General features: G+C 40.2%; 1 protein-coding gene across 2 annotated transcripts; it reads left to right on the top strand.

Moving 5' to 3' along the window:
- The first annotated feature begins 61 nt into the window (after positions 1 to 61).
- On the top strand, positions 62 to 14,626 carry LOC130129747 (myosin-7-like). Of its 2 annotated transcripts, none has more exons than XM_056299357.1 (37): positions 62 to 262; positions 1,674 to 1,817; positions 1,894 to 2,050; positions 2,149 to 2,176; positions 2,288 to 2,396; positions 2,502 to 2,594; positions 3,156 to 3,219; positions 3,306 to 3,404; positions 3,599 to 3,702; positions 3,787 to 3,925; positions 4,024 to 4,142; positions 4,301 to 4,450; positions 4,542 to 4,712; positions 5,109 to 5,418; positions 5,513 to 5,580; positions 5,785 to 5,990; positions 6,386 to 6,509; positions 6,595 to 6,731; positions 6,810 to 7,065; positions 7,180 to 7,422; positions 7,506 to 7,682; positions 7,776 to 7,921; positions 8,001 to 8,091; positions 8,176 to 8,565; positions 8,739 to 8,865; positions 9,223 to 9,341; positions 9,464 to 9,660; positions 9,976 to 10,159; positions 10,333 to 10,498; positions 12,221 to 12,345; positions 12,739 to 13,047; positions 13,154 to 13,357; positions 13,476 to 13,772; positions 13,922 to 14,026; positions 14,114 to 14,209; positions 14,298 to 14,432; positions 14,606 to 14,626. In XM_056299357.1, exons 1-37 carry the CDS (start codon positions 62 to 64, stop codon positions 14,624 to 14,626), a joined length of 5,811 nt encoding a protein of 1,936 aa, XP_056155332.1. The 2 variants fall into 2 exon arrangements, with proteins under 2 accessions (XP_056155332.1, XP_056155333.1); XM_056299358.1 differs by having other exon boundaries at positions 5,519 to 5,580.
- Positions 14,627 to 20,899: the final 6,273 nt, after the last annotated feature.

A 20,899-nucleotide genomic window follows, 5' to 3' on the forward strand; every position in this document is an offset into this window, starting at 1 on the left:
ATAGGGACTGCTTTTTACTTCTTTGGGAAACATTTTCAGGTAGACTTCGACAACCGTCGAAATGGGAGATGTTGCGATGGAAGAATTTGGGAGGGCCGCTTCTTTTCTGAGAAAGTCAGATAGGGAGCGATTGGAGGCCCAGACCAGACCCTTTGACATGAAAAAGGAATGCTTTGTGCCTGACCCTGAGGTTGAGTACGTCAAAGCCAAGATCCAAAGCAGAGATGGGGAAAAAGTCACCGCTGAAACTGAGTTTGGAAAGGTATATATACTATGGGACATTTGAGAGAGGCATTCCGGTCTATCTGGCATTCATGACATTGGCCCCTCTTCCTCTTACAACTTACACCACTTTTGTTTTTCAATTAATCATACATGATTGCAGTGGATGCGAAATGTTTGTGCTGATTTATCACAGCTATAGTCTCTCAAAGTCCCATTTCTAAAACTCTTACCAAAACACCTAAAAACAATCGACAAACAATGGCTAGAGAAAATCGGATTAATGAAAAGACATTCCAGACACTAGTAAGAAGTAATAAGTCATATAAAGGCAGAGATAGTACCTTGATAGAACTTACCATCATAAACTATAGCATCGGACCTTTACCAAAATCAAATTAACAGCACAGTAAATGTAACTTTAACACATTAAAAAAAGACCCAAACTAAGACATTTTGTCAAGCATGGGTTACTAACACCAGTAAGAACAGTTACACTAACGTCCGGGTAGTGTAGCGGTCTATTCCATTGCCTACCAACATGGGGATCACCAAATCGAATACCCGTGTTACCTCCAGTTTGGTCGGGCGTCCCTACAGACACAATTGGCTGTGTCTACGGGTGGGAAGCCAGATATGGATATATATCCTGGTCGCTGCACTAACGCCTCCTCTGGCCGGCCGGGGTGCCTGTTCAAGGGGGGGGGGGACTGGGGGGAATAGCATGATCCTCCCACGTGCTACGTCCCCCTGGCGAAACTCCTCACTGTCAGGTGAAAAGAGGTGGCTGGCGACTCCACATGTATTGGCAGAGGGGGTGGAGCAGTGACCGGGATGACTTGGAAGATTGGGATAATTGGCCGGATACAATTGGGGAGAAAAAAAGGGGGGGGGGTCCAATAAGAACAGTCACGCTGTTCCAAAAATCAAAAAGTAAAAGCACCCTCCCCATTTGAAAAATTAGAAATTGTGGATATCTTATGTCTTGAGAGTAATACTTTGAGTTGAATACTTTGTAATACTTTAATAATTTCTGATGTATTTTGAAAACAAAAGACTTCAATGATAATAAATATTCGCAAAAGCAAGAATTTTCACTTTGGACATGGAGAATAACCTCGTAATTTAAGCATAGGTAATGCAAATGACACATTTTTGTAGTAACCATCAGATCGAACGGGTGATCCTTCACAAAGTTTGACATTTAATGACAGTTCGGAGGATTGAACAAAGCTATTTTTTTGTTAAAGAGAGTGTTCAGAGAGTACAAACCTCTTCCATGGCTGAATTGTTCCCCCAGAACACGCCACACCCATATTTTCAAGTTATTACTTCTATCAAGGGGGGTAGAAAGAGGTAAACAGGTAGAAATACATACAAAAATAATGGCAAAATCAAGCTGCTTGGTGGAGGTAATAAACTAATGAAATTACATCTGCCTCTTAAATCAGACGGTGACTGTGAAGGAGGTTGACGTCCATCCCCAGAACCCGCCAAAGTTTGACAAAATTGAGGACATGGCGATGTTCACCTTCCTCCATGAGCCTGCTGTGCTGTTTAACCTCAAAGAGCGTTATGCAGCCTGGATGATTTATGTGAGTCACCATGACCAAATCTAGATTAATCCAAAATATCCAACCCTCACTAATTCTACAATATCTTCCTCTACAGACCTACTCAGGGCTGTTCTGTGTCACTGTCAACCCCTATAAGTGGCTGCCAGTGTACGATCAGTCAGTGGTCAATGCCTACAGAGGAAAGAAGAGGAGTGAAGCTCCTCCTCACATCTTCTCCATCTCTGACAATGCCTACCAATACATGTTGGCTGGTAAAGACGCTTTCTTCTATGTTGTCACATTGCAAGATTATACCACCAATACCGTATCTCTGCAAGTAATTTTGAATCGCCTGTTTTCTTCATAACAGACAGAGAAAATCAGTCTATCTTGATTACGTAAGTTCAATAGTTTAATAACAATTCACAAATTGCCATTTCAATAGCATACATTCAGGAAATTTATGAAGTCAATTAAATGTATCTTTGACATTGCACTGACATATCCAGTGGAGAATCTGGTGCAGGAAAGACCGTCAACACCAAGAGAGTCATCCAGTACTTTGCTAGCATTGCAGCTCTTCCTGGAAAGAAGGAATCTGCAGCTAGTGATAAAAAGGTAGTGGCCAACAGTCAGCCAAGTAAACCCCATCTGACACTTACCTTGTTTTATCATAAACAGTGTAATGACCATGTACAACTTTCTCTGAAAATTAATTTTCAGGGCACCCTTGAAGATCAAATCATTCAGGCCAACCCTGCTCTGGAGGCTTTTGGGAATGCCAAAACCATCAGAAATGACAACTCCTCCAGATTTGTGAGTACACTTCTGAGTTGAATATATTGATAACCAAATGTATGTTTATGTTTTAGACTCACAAATACTGTTTGATGAATTACTTCATGCTTTGCTGTAGCCATCTTATGAAAAGATATTGGCATGAATATTTCAAATATACCCTGAGATGACACCGATTTACTGCAAGGCTACTGTTATTGCTGAATGGACTGCATTTTATATAGCACCTTTCTAGCTGCAACAGCCACCCAAAGTGCTTTACAATTAATTAATGGCTCACATCCACCACCACCCCCACCCCACACACACACACACACACACACACATACACCAATGACGGTGTCAACCATGTAAGGCAACAACCAACTCTTTGGGAGCAGTTAGGGGTTAGGCATCTTTCTCAGGGACACCTTGACATTTGTGCAGGAGGAGCCGAAGATCAAATCGGCAACCCTCCAGTTATCAAACGACCTGCTCTACCTCCTGAGCCACTGCCGGCCTCTTAGATAGATCATCTGTGAATGCACACATATGTTCATTTGTGTAAACAGAAATCTTTCCCCCCCAATTGTCTGTTAGGGTAAATTCATCCGAATTCATTTTGGAGTTAGTGGGAAGTTGTCATCTGCTGACATTGAAACTTGTAAGTCAAGAAAATCAGTATTCACTAGCATCAGGTCTAAGGACAGAGGGTACATTCAAATAATAACATCTTTTTGCTGTGATTAGATCTGTTGGAGAAATCCCGCGTCACTTTCCAGCTTAAGGCTGAAAGAGACTACCACATCTTTTACCAGATTCTGTCTCAACAGAAACCGGAATTGCTGGGTTTGTATTTCTATATTTGAATTGTTTACTTTGCTGAATAGAAAATTACAATGCTATTCTATACTGTTAGGTAATACAACAGTAATCATGCCAGTAATTGTGTCAGTTAATGTTAACTGTAATGATCTTTAAACTACTATATTAAAGTATGAAAACATATTAACGGAACAAAATGGCCTATTACTGTTCTACAGAGATGCTGCTCATCACCAACAACCCTTATGACTACGCCTTCATCTCCCAAGGAGAAACTACTGTGGCTTCTATTAATGATTCTGAGGAGCTAATGGCCACTGATGTAAGTGAAATACTACGTGTCCTGTCCTAGAAAATTACATGTACTATATATGAGCTGTTAAGCCTATGTTACATTTCATTTCAGGATGCCTTTGATGTGTTGGGCTTCACCCAAGAGGAGAAGAATGGCATTTATAAGTTGACCGGTGCCATCATGCACTATGGAAACATGAAGTTCAAACAGAAGCAGAGGGAGGAGCAAGCAGAGGCTGATGGCACTGAAGGTCCATGTTAATTACAATTTAATACTATGCCTGAGCATCATATCTACTGTCAGCAAAAATGCAGTAAAGAGAAGTCTAACAAAGAGTTGCTTCCATAGATCTTGACAAGGCAGCATATCTGATGGGGTTGAACTCTGCTGATCTGATCAAGGGTCTGTGTCACCCAAGGGTCAAAGTAGGAAATGAGTGGGTCACCAAAGGTCAGAATGTACAGCAGGTAAGATATTAACCACGACCAGTAGGAAAAGAGAGAATTTTCAAGAGCCTTGAGTAATAACTATTTTGGAAGTAATCTATCCTTCTATCCATCCATGCACCAGGAATTTGGATAAAGCAGGTAGAATGAATGAAAATCTATTTTTTCCATGCTGCTAGGTCAACTATTCCATTGGTGCACTGTCCAAGTCAGTGTATGAGAAGATGTTCTTGTGGATGGTGGTGAGAATCAACCAATCGCTGGACACCAAGCAACCTCGCCAGTACTTCATTGGTGTGCTAGATATTGCTGGATTTGAGATCTTTGACGTAAGTAAAAAACTTTTCCATCTCATAACGGTAGATGGGCAAAAATTATAACTGGTGATCTTTGATCATTTATGATTTTTTTTCTTTTCAGTACAACACCTTTGAGCAGCTGTGTATCAACTTCACTAATGAGAAGCTGCAACAGTTCTTCAACCACCACATGTTTGTGCTGGAACAAGAAGAGTACAAGAAAGAGGGCATTGTGTGGGAGTTCATTGACTTTGGTATGGACTTGGCAGCCTGCATTGAACTCATTGAGAAGGTTGGTGTTTATATATTTTGGCAGCACGGTTGCACTAATTTTGGTTTTGTTCCTAGTAGTGAGGTGACCATGGTAAAGTCCTCATACCACACACACCTGCTGATGGAAAACTATCAAGATATTTATTGATAGAGTGCTGATTTAAGAAAGAATAGCTGTTCTTTACAACAGCTCATGGAAGGAACGGAGTCATGAAATCTGGCGCCTTTCAAAGTGCTGTAATTCCCAAAACAAACACATCACTAACATTCTAATACAATTCTTGATTTGGGGCATTTTCCAAGGTATCACTGTTCCTATGAATGTCAAAACAAATTTCTAAGAAACAACTCAATGTTATTGACTTCAGTGAAAAAAGGGTCAGGTGCTTTTTTATTAACTAATTTCTCCCATCAGCCCATGGGCATCATGTCCATCCTTGAAGAGGAGTGCATGTTCCCCAAAGCCAGTGATGCAACATTCAAAGCCAAGCTGTATGACAACCACCTGGGCAAGTCATCCAACTTCCAGAAGCCCAGGGTTGTCAAGGGGAAGCCAGAAGCTCATTTCTCCCTGGTTCACTATGCTGGCACTGTGGATTATAACATTACCAACTGGCTAGTGAAGAACAAGGACCCTCTCAATGAAACTGTGGTTGGACTATATCAGAAGTCAGCCCTTAAATTGTTAGGAATTCTCTTTGCTGGCTATGCCAGTGCAGATGCAGGTATGAAAATTCTTGAACAAATAGAAAGCATAAATAAATATACATTTAGTATGCTATTGCTGAAACAGCCAAACTTCCTCTGTGTTTTAAATAGCTGAAGGAGGAGGTGGAGGCAAAAAGAAGAAAGGTTCTTCCTTCCAGACTGTGTCTGCATTGCACAGGGTGAATGAACAATACTGCCTTTAGACACACCATGGGTTGAAATCATTAGTATTTGAATAAATGCTGATCAGTTTATTATGTTACTTCTTTTTAAACATTGATCACTGTCATTATTTGTTGATTGGGCAAAAGTAGTCTTTTGTATGTTATATCTATTTTTATTATTTCTACTCCAACTTCTTCCAAAAATGGTTACTTTACTAGGAGAATTTGAACAAGCTCATGACCAACTTGAGGTCAACTCACCCCCACTTTGTGCGCTGCATCATCCCCAATGAGACCAAGACTCCTGGGGCCATGGAGAATCCACTAGTGATGCATCAGTTGCGCTGTAACGGTGTGCTGGAAGGCATCAGGATCTGCAGAAAGGGATTCCCAAATAGGATCCAGTATGGTGATTTCAAACAAAGGTAAAAAAAAAAAAGGCAAATCATATAAGCACTGATATTATTTATGAAAAACCAGAATACCTGTAAATGGCAACAGCTGACCAATATTTTACCATTTTGCAATATGAATATATAAACATTTGTTTAGCGAGAGGAGAGTTATTTTCAACACAGAAAATGTACTTTGAGTTGAGTGTAGGTAACAACATCAAATAGGAAATTAAGTAATTGGATGAATTGAAATGAATTGATGAAATTCATCACTCCACCATCCACCTTAAGATATCTTTGACTAAATTAAAATCAATCCATCCATCCGTTATCGATAACTGCTTGATCCAGTTCAGAGACTGAGGCTAGATTACGATGAAAATGTTAATTCACATACTGTTTTAAACACCTGACATTTATTTCAGATATCGTATCCTAAATCCAAATGCTATCCCAGAGGGACAATTCATTGACAACAAGAAGGCAGCAGAGAAACTTCTGGGTTCCCTGGATATTGACCATGAACAGTATAGATTTGGACATACAAAGGTTGGATCTATGATACACCTGTAAGCACTTTAACCAGTAACAAATGTATAAGTGTCTTTACCAAATTTGAACATTTCACTTTTAGGTGTTCTTCAAAGCTGGTCTACTGGGTGTTCTCGAGGAGATGAGAGACGACCGTCTCACTCTCATTATCACTGGAATTCAGGCACGAGCCAGAGGAATACTTGCCAGAATTGAGTTTCAGAAAATTGTAGAACGCAGGTTAGTACATTAGCAATTCACAACTACTTCATATCAAAGAGCTTCCTTGTATATAATCATAAATCAACCCTTATCCAGAGATGCCTTATTGGTCATCCAGTGGAACGTGCGTGCCTTCATGGGTGTCAAGAATTGGCCCTGGATGAAGATGTACTTCAAGATCAAGCCCTTGCTGAAATCAGCAGAGACTGAGAAGGAGATGGCAAATATGAAGGAAGAATTCCTGAAGCTTAAAGAGGCTTACGCTAAATCTGAAGCCCGGAGGAAAGAGTTGGAGGAAAAAATGGTCTCACTTCTCCAAGAGAAGAATGACCTTCAGCTCCAAGTCCAAACTGTAAGTCACAACAATGTCAAATTGTTTTAATACTCCATGATCGTATATCGAATTACTTTTTAAAACAAATTCCATATTTTCTTAATAATAATTGAACCTATCTCTCTTAAAAAGGAACAAGACAATCTCTCAGATGCTGAAGAGCGCTGTGAGGGTCTGATCAAAAGCAAAATCCAGCTTGAGGCTAAAAGCAAAGAGCTGACAGAGAGACTGGAAGATGAGGAGGAGATGAATGCAGAACTGACAGCTAAGAAGAGGAAGCTGGAGGATGAGTGTTCAGAACTAAAGAAAGACATTGATGATCTGGAGCTCACTTTGGCCAAGGTGGAAAAGGAGAAACATGCCACTGAGAACAAGGTACTGTGTGACTTCACTTTAGCTAATATAGATTAAAAAATTAACTTGATCAACTGGGTTATACTGACTAGTTAAAAATCTAGGTTAAAAACCTGACTGAAGAGATGGCAGCATTGGACGAAATTATTGCCAAGCTGACCAAGGAAAAGAAGGCTCTTCAGGAGGCTCATCAGCAGACACTGGATGACCTACAGAGTGAGGAGGACAAAGTCAACACTCTGACCAAGGCCAAAGTCAAACTGGAGCAGCAGGTTGATGATGTGAGTATCAAATTTGGTGTACATGACTTGATTCTTACACCTAATGTGTTAAAAATGTGAGTGGTAAATTATTGTTTTTACGCCTTAAAATAGCTTGAAGGATCACTGGAGCAAGAGAAAAAGGTAAGGATGGATCTGGAAAGGGCAAAGAGAAAGCTGGAAGGAGACTTGAAGTTGACCCAGGAGAATGTAATGGATCTAGAAAATGATAAGCAGCAACTGGAAGAAAGACTGAAGAAGTAAGCTGAAAGAAGTACACCCACCAAAAATAATCATTCTCTATCGGATACAAACCCCTAAATGTTGAATGTTCAACAGGAAAGACTTTGAGATCAGCCAGCTCAACAATAAGATTGAGGATGAACAAGCCATGAGTGCTCAGATCCAGAAGAAACTGAAGGAGCTTCAGGTAATTTCAGCATCATGAAATAAATTAATGGTCTTTTTGTATTTTGAAACATATTAATTGAAAACTTAACATTCATTTTTTCAGGCTCGTATTGAGGAGCTGGAGGAAGAGCTGGAGGCTGAGAGAGCTGCCCGAGCCAAGGCGGAGAAACAGAGGGCTGACTTGGCCAGAGAGCTGGAGGAGATCAGCGAGAGGCTGGAGGAGGCTGGTGGAGCCACTGCTGCCCAGATTGAGATGAACAAGAAGAGGGAGGCTGAGTTTCAGAAGATGCGCAGAGACCTGGAAGAGGCCACTCTGCAGCATGAGGCCACTGCTGCTACCCTGAGAAAGAAGAACGCAGACAGTGTGGCTGACCTGGGAGAGCAGATTGACAACCTTCAGAGAGTCAAGCAGAAGCTAGAGAAAGAGAAGAGTGAGCTCAAACTGGAGCTTGATGATGTGGTCTCCAACATGGAGCAGATTGTCAAGGCCAAGGTGAGTATAATCAACAAAATAGCCCTCACAGACTTTAAAACATGCCAAGCTTGTAGTATTATTGTAAGTACTATTATACAAGTCATATGTCCCCAAATTGTAAAATCAAATCATAAGGGGGTGAAACTTTTCAGCCCATACCTTTATTACATTTATGGAAAACTTATTTTCAGATAAATCTGGAAAAAATGTGTCGCACTCTCGAGGACCAGATGAGTGAATACAGGACAAAAGCTGATGAGGGCCAGCGCACCATCAATGATTTCACCATGCAAAAAGCAAAGCTTCAAACTGAGAATGGTATGGTCATAAAATGGCAGCAAACATAAATAAGTAGTGGTAGTTCAGTATAGCTAATTCATCATATCTTTTAAATCCAAACTTCTTGTTAGAGGTTGAAAGTAAGAAAGGAGAAAAAGCCAGGCAAATTTTGGTACAAAAATTAATTTTAGGAACACAGAGGCATCAATGACCAAGAAGCTTGTAAGCATGTTCCTGAATAGCTTTAAAGTAATGCTGATGCTGTGGTGTATCCTGGTAAATATGATGTTCGATCATACTGCCGGAGATTTTCATGTGCATTAAATCCACTGATGTCTTTGAGTCTTAAGTAGGAGAGACACTATTTTATTCAAATAATGGGAAAAAAATCAACAGGTGAACTTTCCAGACAGCTGGAGGAGAAGGACTCTCTTGTCTCCCAGCTGACCAGAGGAAAACAATCATACACTCAGCAGATTGAGGACCTCAAGAGACAACTGGAAGAGGAAGTCAAGGTATGATTAATGGATAATGCAATAGCTCCTTACATGTAATTGAGTCAGTGCTTTAATACGAGAGAAAAAAACGACAGTACAAAAAAAACAACAACTTTTTTTCCCCCTTACACTACCAACAGGCAAAGAATGCTCTTGCTCATGGAGTGCAGTCTGCCCGCCATGACTGTGACCTGCTGAGGGAGCAGTTTGAGGAGGAGCAGGAGGCCAAGGCTGAGCTGCAGCGCAGTATGTCGAAGGCAAACTCTGAGGTGGCTCAGTGGAGAACTAAGTATGAAACTGATGCCATCCAGAGGACTGAGGAATTGGAGGAGGCAAAGTAGGAACATTTTCTTATCCTTGAGTTATCATCTGAACTGATTGATTACTTATCAACAAAGTAATGGTCAAGATTACTTACCAGGTTAATGTTTATGTGCTGACAGATTTTTCTAACCATTGTGAACGAAATATCAATGTATCAAAACACTTCACATCAATTGAGATTTCTCAAAAAAGTTAAAATCCAACTACGAAATGCCTTTAGCTGATCACTATTATAATTTTAGATGTCAATATTAATGTCACACAACTATTTCAAGAACCACACAACTACTTCAATCCAAAGTTATGTTTCTGTTTCTGTATCAAAAAGGAAGAAGCTGGCTCAACGTCTGCAGGATGCAGAGGAAGCTGTGGAAGCAGTTAATGCCAAGTGTTCCTCCCTGGAGAAGACTAAACACAGACTTCAGAGTGAAATTGAGGATCTCATGGTTGACGTGGAGAGGTCTAATGCTGCTGCAGCTGCTCTGGACAAGAAACAAAGAAACTTTGATAAGGTGCAGTAATTCAACTAACAGAAACCATAGCTACCTTTATTGTTGGATGTAGAACAAAGTTTTTGATGAAATCAAAGAAACTGAAAACTCAGTTAAACTCTGTTAGAAATGCCTGTTGTATTTATTGTGTTATGTGAAATCAATCAATGATGGAAATTTAACACATCCTAAAGGTCTTGGCTGAGTGGAAGCAAAAGTATGAGGAATCCCAGACTGAGCTAGAAAGCTCCCAGAAAGAGGCCAGGTCTCTCAGCACTGAGCTTTTCAAATTGAAGAACTCTTATGAAGAGTCATTGGATAATCTAGAGACCATGAAGAGAGAAAATAAGAATCTTCAAGGTAGGAGGATTTTTATTTTTACTATCTGGAATTCTTTCTGAGAACAATCCGTATGATCTGCATCAGTCTGACTTTAAGCAAGGTCATTCTACTGAGACTGAACTCCTGTTGGTAATGGAATCACTGCGTTTGGCTTAGAGCTACTGGTGGGTCCTCAGCTTTATTGCTGCTAGATCTGTCAGCTGCTTTTGACATGGTTAACCACCAAATCCTCCTCTCCACACTCACTGAGATTGGTATCTCAGGGTTTGCCCTCATCTGGTTCATGTCCTACCTCTCAGGGAGATCTTTCAGAGTATCTTGGAGAGGAGAAGTATCCAAACCGCATGTCTTATCCGCAGGGGTGCCTCAAGGGTCAGTGCTTGGTCCCCTTCTCTTCTCAATATACACCACCTCACTTGGTGCAATCATCCACTCCCAGTTTCTCATACCATTGCTATACTGACGATACCCAGCTTTTCCTATCAGTCCCACCAGATGACCTCACAGTCTCGGCACAGATATCGTCACGCCTTGCTAATATCTCTGCATGGATTAAAGAATGCCACCTTCAGCTTAACCTATCTAAGACTGAGCTCCTTGTCATCCCCGCCAGTCCAGCCATACAACAACAGATCAATATCCAGCTCGGATCAACCCAACTCATGCCCACAAAGTCTTCCCTAAACCTGGGTGTCATGATTGATGACCAACTAACCTATATGGTTCACATGGCCTCGATTGTTCAGTCGTGCCGATTTGCCCTGTACAGCATCAGGAAAATTAGAACCTACCTGTCTGAGCATGCAGCAAAACTCCTGGTACAGGCTCTTGTATCACGCACTGACGACTGATACTCCTTACTGGAAGGTCTCCCTGCATGCACTTTCAAACCTCTGCAAATAATCCAGAATGTGGTGACACGTCTGGTCTTCAACCAACTCAAAACAGCACATCACTCCGCTGTTCATATCCCTCCACTGGCTCCCAGTTGCTGCCCGTATTAAATTCAAAACCTTGATGTTCACTTACAAAACAGCAACTAAAACGGCTCCCGCCTACCTGAACTCTCTCATTCAGGTCTACACTCAGTCCTGCTCACTATGCTCTGCCAATGAAAAGCACCTGGCACTTCCGCCACAAAGGGGCCCTATGTCTTTAGCGAGACTCTTCTCTTCTGTAGTTTCCTGGTGGTGGAACGACTTACCAAACTCCATTTGATCCGCTGAATCCTTCTCCATCTTTGAGAAGAAGCTAAAGACCCAGTTCTTTCATGAAAACCTCCACACCTGATGGTATTAATAAAAATACAAACACTTCTATGCACCTTATGCATTGCCTTTGTGCACTGCCTGTTGACACCTATGTCCTATCGGACTTGAACCTAGTTTTTTGCCACTTATTTGCATTGTTGTCTCCTGACTAGATCCTTGCTTGTGTTGTATTAACTCTCAGATGTACATCATTTTGGATAAAAGCGTCTGCTAAATGAAATTGTAACATTCTAACTATCTGATAAATGTCCCGTTAGAGCGATACTGAATAGTAAACCATCTAGAAAAAGACCAGGTATTTTGTAACAGAGCTCTTCAAACTAAAGCTTGCCTATGGATGGTGGTCCATAAAGGGAAAGAAAAAGAACTTCAAGAACTGGAACATTAGTAACACTTTGTTCACTTAGTTTTCAACTCATATAGAACCTGGCTCATTTGTACTGTTTGTATGCGATTTATTCATTGATAGAGGAAATTTCTGACCTGACTGAGCAACTTGGTGAGGGAGGAAAGAGCATTCATGAGCTGGAAAAGGTCCGCAAACAACTGGAACAGGAGAAAGCTGAAATACAGTCTGCTCTTGAGGAAGCTGAGGTGAGACCGGGCAATTAAATGCAAGAATGTATCCTGTGCTCCTCACTGTTAAATCACCCGATTCTGATGGAGCTCTCCCACATCTTCTTACTGAAGTTCTTTTTAAAAAAAAAAGGATATCACTTACATCTCTCTACTTATTTTCTTTTGTTTTGCTTGTCAGCCTTTTCATTCATAATCATGTAATGGTTTTTGTTCATTTTTAATCCATTTTAATGCAAACAGGTTTGCACTCCTTACCATTAGTTTCTTGGCATAAAGGTGATGCAGGAAATTATTTTTTCTACTGTTGCACACATTGTAGGTTTTTCTTGATAAGCGCAATATCTGAATGCCTTTATGTGAAATGTACACTTGCAATCAAAAAAGGCTTCAATTTACACTTTTCAACAGGCCTCCCTGGAGCATGAGGAGGGTAAGATCCTCAGAGCTCAGCTGGAGTTCAACCAGGTAAAGGCTGACATTGAGCGTAAACTGGCAGAAAAGGATGAGGAGATGGAGATGGCTAAGAGGAATCAGCAGAGAGTGGTGGATACTCTGCAAAGCTCCCTGGAGGCTGAAACTCGCAGCAGGAATGAGGCTCTCAGGCTGAAGAAGAAGATGGAGGGGGACCTCAATGAGATGGAGATCCAGCTTAGCCAGGCCAACAGGCAGGCAGCAGAGGCTCAGAAGCAACTCAAGGGTCTCCATTCTCATCTAAAGGTAAAACCTACATCAATTTCATTCAATCAATCAATTCAATTAATGAACAGACAAATGTGTGCATAATGATGTGTTGTGAAAAGGCCTAAAATTAGTTTTTCTACAGGATTCCCAGCTGCAGCTTGATGATGCTCTCCGTGCCAATGATGATCTGAAGGAGAACAATGCCATTGTAGATAGACGCAACAATCTGCTGCAGGCTGAACTTGATGAGCTCAGGTCTCTGGTGGAGCAGACTGAGAGAGGTCGTAAACTGGCTGAGCAGGAACTGTTGGATGTCAGTGAGAGAGTTCAGCTGCTCCATTCTCAGGTAAAACTCTATGTAATATGGTAATTCTAAATCAAAAACGAAATTATCTAAAATGCGTTTCACAATCCAATGTACTGTAATGTCATGGCAGTCATATTTACTTGTCCTATACTTTTAGAACACCAGTCTGCTGAACCAGAAGAAAAAGCTTGAGAGTGACACAGCCCAGCTTCAGAATGAAGTGGAAGAGGCTGTGCAGGAATGTAGAAATGCTGAGGAGAAGGCCAAGAAGGCCATTACTGATGCTGCCATGATGGCAGAGGAGCTGAAGAAGGAGCAGGACACCAGCGCTCACTTGGAGCGCATGAAAAAGAACATGGAGCAGACCATCAAGGACTTGCAGCACCGTCTGGATGAAGCTGAGCAAATTGCCATGAAAGGTGGCAAGAAGCAGGTCCAGAAGCTGGAAGCCAGGGTAAGGGATCAAAAATTTAACCAGATTTTAAACATTACACCTTAATAGTGGTTGTGCTATTAGTCCATGAATATCAATTTAATTTTCACTGCTCTTGACCTCGGAGGATAAGGAAATTAAACTAATGCTAACACCCATTCTTTATTGAGGTGAGGGAGCTGGAGACGGAAGTGGAAGCTGAGCAAAAGAAGAGCAGTGACTCAGTGAAAGGAGTTCGTAAATATGAGAGGCGCATTAAGGAGCTCACCTATCAGGTATATATTCCTTTATGTTGTTTTACTGTATACGTTCAAATATATATCCAAGGGAAATTATGATGTCAACTATTCTATTTGATTAAGACTGAGGAGGACCGAAAGAATTTAGCCCGTCTCCAGGACCTGGTAGACAAGTTGCAGCTGAAGGTCAAATCCTACAAGAGAACTTCAGAGGAGGCTGTAAGTAGAGGTTTTTGATGACATTGGTGGTTTCAAAAGGTGTCCTCTCCTCTATTAAGTTGTTGAATAATAATCAATGATTCCTAAGGAGGAACAAGCGAACAGCAATCTGACCAAGTTCCGAAAGCTGCAGCACGAGCTGGATGAGGCCGAGGAGAGAGCTGACATTGCAGAATCTCAGGTCAACAAGATGAGAGCCAAGAGCCGTGATGTTAGCTCCAGGGTACGTTAGTTAAATTATTTCTATATTCTGAATTTATTACTTCGATAGAGTATTTATATTTTGAAAAAGTAGAAATTTGGATTATTTTAAAGACTTGGCTGTTAAAATCAAACGACATAATCCTGAAATAACATTAAGCAAACTTCTCAAAATCTCTCTCTCTTTTTCAATAGAAAGGACAAGATGAAGAGTGAAGCTCTCAGAAGGAACTACTGAACTGTATCAACTGTAGTGATGTAGTTTTTCCCTTTATTCGTCTTCAAAATGAGAGAGAATAAAGAGTGGAGTGCCTCAAATCGATGTGGTCTGATTGCTTTAATGTTTTTCTCAGCATGTACCATTTCAGCCATTATAACCCTTCCTTAGCATGAAGATTAACCATAGTTTGTTGATTGTTTTAGCATACAGTATTCATCAATAAAACACAAAATCAAGGAAACATTCAAATTAAATATTATCAACTGATAGGTGTGATAACACTGACTACACTCAAGAGTAATTTTCTCAAGGACCTTGGTTTTGGTGTCCTTCAAAAAGTTTTGGACCAACTTGGATGTATGCTTCGGGTCATTGTCTTGCTGGAAGACCCAGCAGTGACCTAAAGCTAGACTGGCAGCAGATTTCTTCACATTATTCTTCAAAATCTCAACATAATCTTCTTTCTTCATGATCCCATGCACCCGAACAAGGTTGTCTGTGCCTGAAGCAGCAAAACAGCCCCACAGCATTATGCTCCCCCCACCATGTTTAACTGTGGCAACTGTGTTTTTAGGGTTGAAGGCCTCTCCCTTCCTTTGTCAAACAAAAGCAACATCCATGTGCCCAAACAGCTCAAGTTTAGTCTCATCAGACCAAAGGACAGACTTCCAAAACTCATGCCCATGTTTCAGATGTTCATGGGCAAACTTCAGTGTGGCTGTGATGTGCCGCTGTGTGAGCAGTGGAGTTTTTCTTGGACGATGACCTCAAAGCCCACCACAATGAAGAGCCCTCACAACAGTTTTCCTTGAAACATCAAGTCCAGAAGAGGCCAGTTCAGCAACAATCCTCTTGGCAGAGCCGGGGATTGTTGTTGACATCTCTGACTATTTTCCTCTCAAAAGTTTTTGAAATCTTGCACTTTCGACCATGCCCAGGTTTGTTTCTAACATTTGTCTCCGTGTCCTTTGCAATGATGCAACGTACAGCTGTTCAAGACAATGTGAAATGCTTGGAAATGGCAGTATAGCCTTCCCCCTTAAGATGAGCATGAGCATCTATCTTCTTTCTAAGTTCCACTGATTTCTTTACTTTTTGGCATGATGAAATTACTTCTTACCAAGAATTTAAGAGTAGTTCCTCTCAATCAAGTGTTCAAGTGCCACTAGCCCTGTTCATTGGAGTCCCTTAAGTTCAATACTGACTGATTGCTCAGGTGTGTTTTGAAAGCTAAAAAAAAAAATCACATGGGGGCTAATAATTTTGACCACCTCAATTTTCACTACATTTGGTATAAAGCAAACCTGAAGATTTATTTTACATACCAAAATTTACCAAATATGGGCCTTGACATTGATGAATGTTTTACATATAAAGCTTTATGAATGATGCAAACATTGGGCAGAATTTTAGGGAAATGTTCCATAGTTCCTCGGGGGTTAATAATTTTGACTTTAACTGTATATCAACTTCCATTGTAACAAACATGTCTAAAAAATAAACACTGCAAGGTATAATATTTTTGCAACTGAATAATCTGTATCGTATAGGACTGCATATCTCAGAAATTGCTTTACAAATCTTTGTCAGATGGACATGTAGGCCTGTGATCTATATGAGGCAAAAATCTTGAATTTTAGGTTTGCATAAACTTACAGGAATTTGGTTATTTTGTCATGCCCCATGTTTAGTCCAATATTTAGGTATTTAAAAGTTAATGATTTATAATTCTGGTACAAAAAACATTACAAAACAGTTAATTAATTAGTTAATTAATTAATTAGTTAACAGTTAATCAGTTAAGACCATAGTAACACATGATCATTTTTGTGTGAAATTCAAAGGCTGACGTACAGTAGATGTCAAAGGGCATCACACAGCCCACTCCAACTAACAAGGACAAATTTCAAAAGGCATCACAGCCCTCTCCAATGACAACATGGGATTGTATAGAGAAACTGAGCAAAGGAACAACTTTGTACTTTAAGACAATGTGCCATGACTGCCAGACAGATCTGAAGAACAAAATACAATAACCAGGTGCTCAGGGCTTCACCTATCCCTCCATACCATTGACATCACATGCTTTAGATCAGGGGTCAGGAACCTTTTTGACTGGGAGAGCCATAAAAGCCAAATATTTCTAAATATATTTCATTGAGAGCCATATAGTATTTTTAACGTATAATAAATGAAATATGTCTTACTTTTAATGCGACTTCTGGTGCTGCATGGCGTATCGAAGTGCCGCTTTATATGTGACCGTTTCATCGATGCAATGTTATCATTGCATATGAGACATACGGCAGATCCTGCTCTCTCCACAAATGCAGATTCCTCTGCGCACGCAGCCTGGAATGCACGGTAACCACCGTCTTTTTTTCTTTTCGCCCTCTTTTCCCTTACAAGGGTTGAAGCGGATAAACTAGTTGGCTATCTGATCAAATTGATTTCTTCACCTTTACAATGACCCGGACATGCTCGCGAGCCATTGGTTCCCGACCCGACCCACGGGTGACCCGTGACCCGTGACCCGTGAAATTTATCTTCAAAACTAATTTCTGTTTACTTTAAAATGACACAGTATTATTAAGAAATATCACAAGTATTTTAAAATCAGTTCCAAACTGATTTTTTTTCAACTCAAAATTGTCTGGGAGCCATATGCCGTCACCGGAAGAGCCATATATGGCTCGCGAGCCATAGGTTCCCGACCGCTGCTTTAGATGCTCCTTGACACCATTTGGCACAGAAGAACATATTTTACAGAAAGAGATAGCCAAAAATCAGCACCAGCCATATCAAGAGGTTCTAGATTAAGATGAACCAAGTAGAAAAAGACTGTCAGTGCTGAGCTCCAAGTCAATGAGTCAAGCTCAAACAGTTGCCATGCTGAATGTCTGTGCTGGGGAAAAAACCCCATTAATTTGAAGATTTATTTAAAAAGCATTCAGATTTTTATTTTGAAATTGAGAAATGGAACAAACATAAATAAGACTTGTCCCAATCAAAACACTAGCAATATTTATTAAAGGATATATGTGTCAAATTTTCCCATCTATTTCTTTGCCAGAAATAGATGAGACGGGATGAACATTTCAGCAGTCACATAATTTGGATAAACAAGATGCTCTTGTTTCAAGAATATGATGGCACAGAATACAGTGAGCATATTTGGATTTGAATTCAGGCATATACAGTTGCAACCAACTTCTGAAATGTAGGCAAAACAAGGATTATTTCTTGACTATTTTTACTGGTCAATGTGGCGCATCCAGAGGCTGACCAAAAAAATAATTTTGTAATATGTTGGATATTTTGGGTGATCTAAATGGTCAAATCTGTAATTCTAACTCAGTGAGAAACAGTACAATAAAGAAATACAGTGTAGCTACATTTGATTTGAATATGACAAGCATTCTAGTTAAAAGCCGCAAAATGCAGTGCAAATTTTAGATACTGTTTTTAATTTTACTCACCCCTTAGAAAAGACATCTGCTTTTGTTGAAGTGTAATGGAGAGGTTTGAAACTGCTTGGGGACAGTTCACAGGATGCTAACGCATGGCAGGCAGTCACAGTATATTATCAGGTGATGGACACAAAGGTCGACAGGAGAAAAGGATAAGGTGAGTACATTTGTTCAAGTACTTCAAGCAGTGCTCAAATTACCCCTCCGACAGCAGTGCAAGACAGCTGAGAATGGGACCCCGACATGCATTGGTATGTTCAATCCTGGGAGCTCATCAGAGACACACAAGGTCAGACAAGGCCTGAGGTATGGAGCTTAGAGAGTTAAAGGGCTTCTGTTGAGTAATGCAAAGGTCTTGGAGGAAGTAACACTTTCTCCAACATTTGACTCAAATTATCACTTTCTAGATTACCTTATAGTTAACGAATAAACCCCTAGACAACTGTCCTGGCCACCCGGACAATTGTGATTTCAACATCTTGACACTCCTGCCTTTACATTTTACCTCTGCTCATCATTTAGCACTTAATTTTTACGAGGGTTTTATCCTTTTTTTTTAATTTGAAATATTTTACAATTATTTAAAAATATATAGTATTTGATAGGTTGTGGAAAGTGTTTTCACTTAAATCTTTAATCATTTAAATCTTTTTTTTTAATCCCTACATGCAAACGCTCAAAATATTAGAGGGATAGTTCTAAGATTTCGGTCCATATTATAACATTAATCAGTGTCACAGCAAGTAAATCAACACATCTTCGGAGGCAGGATCTGTAGGGGATTTTAGTGGCAACTGGGGCAGAATCAGAATCAGAAACACTTTGTCATTTCATTTCATACACTTGCGCACATGAAATGAAACCAAACATCGTTTCCCCCAGCCCACAGAAGTGCAACACAAAGACAAAAACACATGTAAAAAAACTACAAGAACACGTGTCCAAACTAACACATAAAAAAAAAATCCCTGTCCAGGAGAACGAACTGCCGGTTTGCATGGGCTAGCAGTTAGCTTAGCCTGCCCCGCTTCATAACATTACATTGTTCAAAGAATGTAAAGCTTTTAAAGAAAACCAGTTAATTAGTAAATTGTATTAGGACTTCCAGCCTACATCACATTTCTGAATTCTCCATTGTGTGAACTATTATGGTCTACCTATTTATTAATACATCAGTTAATTTCATCTGAAACACAATAGAATGACACTACTAATCCCTCTGAATTTTTAAAGAAAACATGCTTTCCCAAGTCCAAACGAATGTCAGCTTTGTTTGTTTGATGGTAAAGTAATGTATGTCCTGTTGATTCAGGCTAAGCCTAAATCCTGTTGACACATATGTATATGTTCCGTGGACACCTTCCGTCATCCGATATAGGGCAAGAGTGAAGGAGATTGTGTTAAGGTGAGTCCATATGTTTAAGTACATTACCGAGGACTCAAGTTATCCTTGCAGCAATAACTCAAGATAAATGACTAAGTGGTGATGGAGAATGACGTGTTCAGCACTTGAGGCTAATTGAAGAAGCCAAGGCTAGATGAAGGATGGAGAACACTTCTGTTGATCAGAGCAAAGTTCCTGAGGAATGTGACACTTTCTCAAGAATTTCTGGCTCAAATTATCACCTTTCAGGCTGTCTCACACCTGCCCTGGTGTAAAAATATTCCTTGTGACAGACATCTTGACCTTAGGTCGCATGGCCCTGGTCAGTTAAAGACTGATTACTCTTTGTTCCACATCTAGCTGCCTTGGTTTCCTTTCTAACAACTAAAATACATTTCAGACATACCTTATTTTAGATGAAAAACACACTCCAAGGGTGTTAATGCTAAAATCCAGTATCTAACAGTTCACATATAAACAACACCGTTCAAAGCTACTACTGCATGACTTGAGCTGACATGTTAATGCACATGCGGCCAAAATTTACAGTATGAAAAATGAGAAATACCCCCCGCCCCAAAAAACTTGTCTAAGAGAGCAAGCTTTCAAGTATGTTTTATCAGTAGAAGGAATCCAAAAAACAATTTCACAGGGTTATCTTTATCTCCAAGGTTAAAGAGAAGGAAACGATGCCAGATCAGCAAGAGTGTGGTAAACATCACGTTACTTTTAGTGCCGACGTATAGGGTGGCGACAGTCTTGGTGAACAATGGCCAACAGCTGCAGCTGTCTGAATCAACACAACCCAACAGTCATGATAATGTCCACACCCAACAACATTCCTCCCTACTTATTGTAAATAACCCAAGCAAAGGAAAAACAGGCAAAAAAAACAAAACCACATTGCAAACACTGATGAAGGTAAATACATTCATAAGAAAAATGACTTTCACTTGAGCCAAATACTGGCCAACAGGTTTGATGAACCTATCAATACCGTGGAGGAGATATAACATATTGCTTAACATTAATGACATCATCTTTGTCAAAAAGTTATGAATTGATTCGATTTGGAGAAACATTTTTTGTGGAAACACTGATGTAAACATACTTCACAGTAAATTGTCACTTATAACAGTTCAACAACATGGAGAAGTCAAGTCAATTTTATTTGTATAGCCCAATATTACAAATTACAAATTTGCCTTAGTGGGCTTTACAGCAACACAACATCCTGTTCTTAGACCCTCGCGTGGGATAAGGAACAACTCCCTAAAAAAAAAAAAAAAAACACTAAGAGGGAGGAGAAAAATTGGAAAAAAACCTCAAGCAGAGCAACAGATGAGGGATCTCTCTCCCAAGACGGACGCAATGGATGTTCCTCCATCCATCCAATATCCAAACCGCTTATCCTG

The sequence above is a fragment of the Lampris incognitus genome, chromosome 19, assembly GCF_029633865.1.
Source record: "Lampris incognitus isolate fLamInc1 chromosome 19, fLamInc1.hap2, whole genome shotgun sequence".
NCBI classification, from domain to species: domain Eukaryota; kingdom Metazoa; phylum Chordata; class Actinopteri; order Lampriformes; family Lampridae; genus Lampris; species Lampris incognitus.

Excerpts from the sequence above, each read along its gene's own strand:
- LOC130129747 (XM_056299357.1), top strand. The coding sequence starts at position 62 with ATGGGAGATGTTGCGATGGAAGAATTTGGGAGGGCCGCTTCTTTTCTG. Across the intron at positions 263-1,673 it reads CTGAAACTGAGTTTGGAAAG|ACGGTGACTGTGAAGGAGGT; the intron begins GTATATATACTA and ends CTCTTAAATCAG. Across the intron at positions 9,661-9,975 it reads GAGGAATTGGAGGAGGCAAA|GAAGAAGCTGGCTCAACGTC; the intron begins GTAGGAACATTT and ends TGTATCAAAAAG.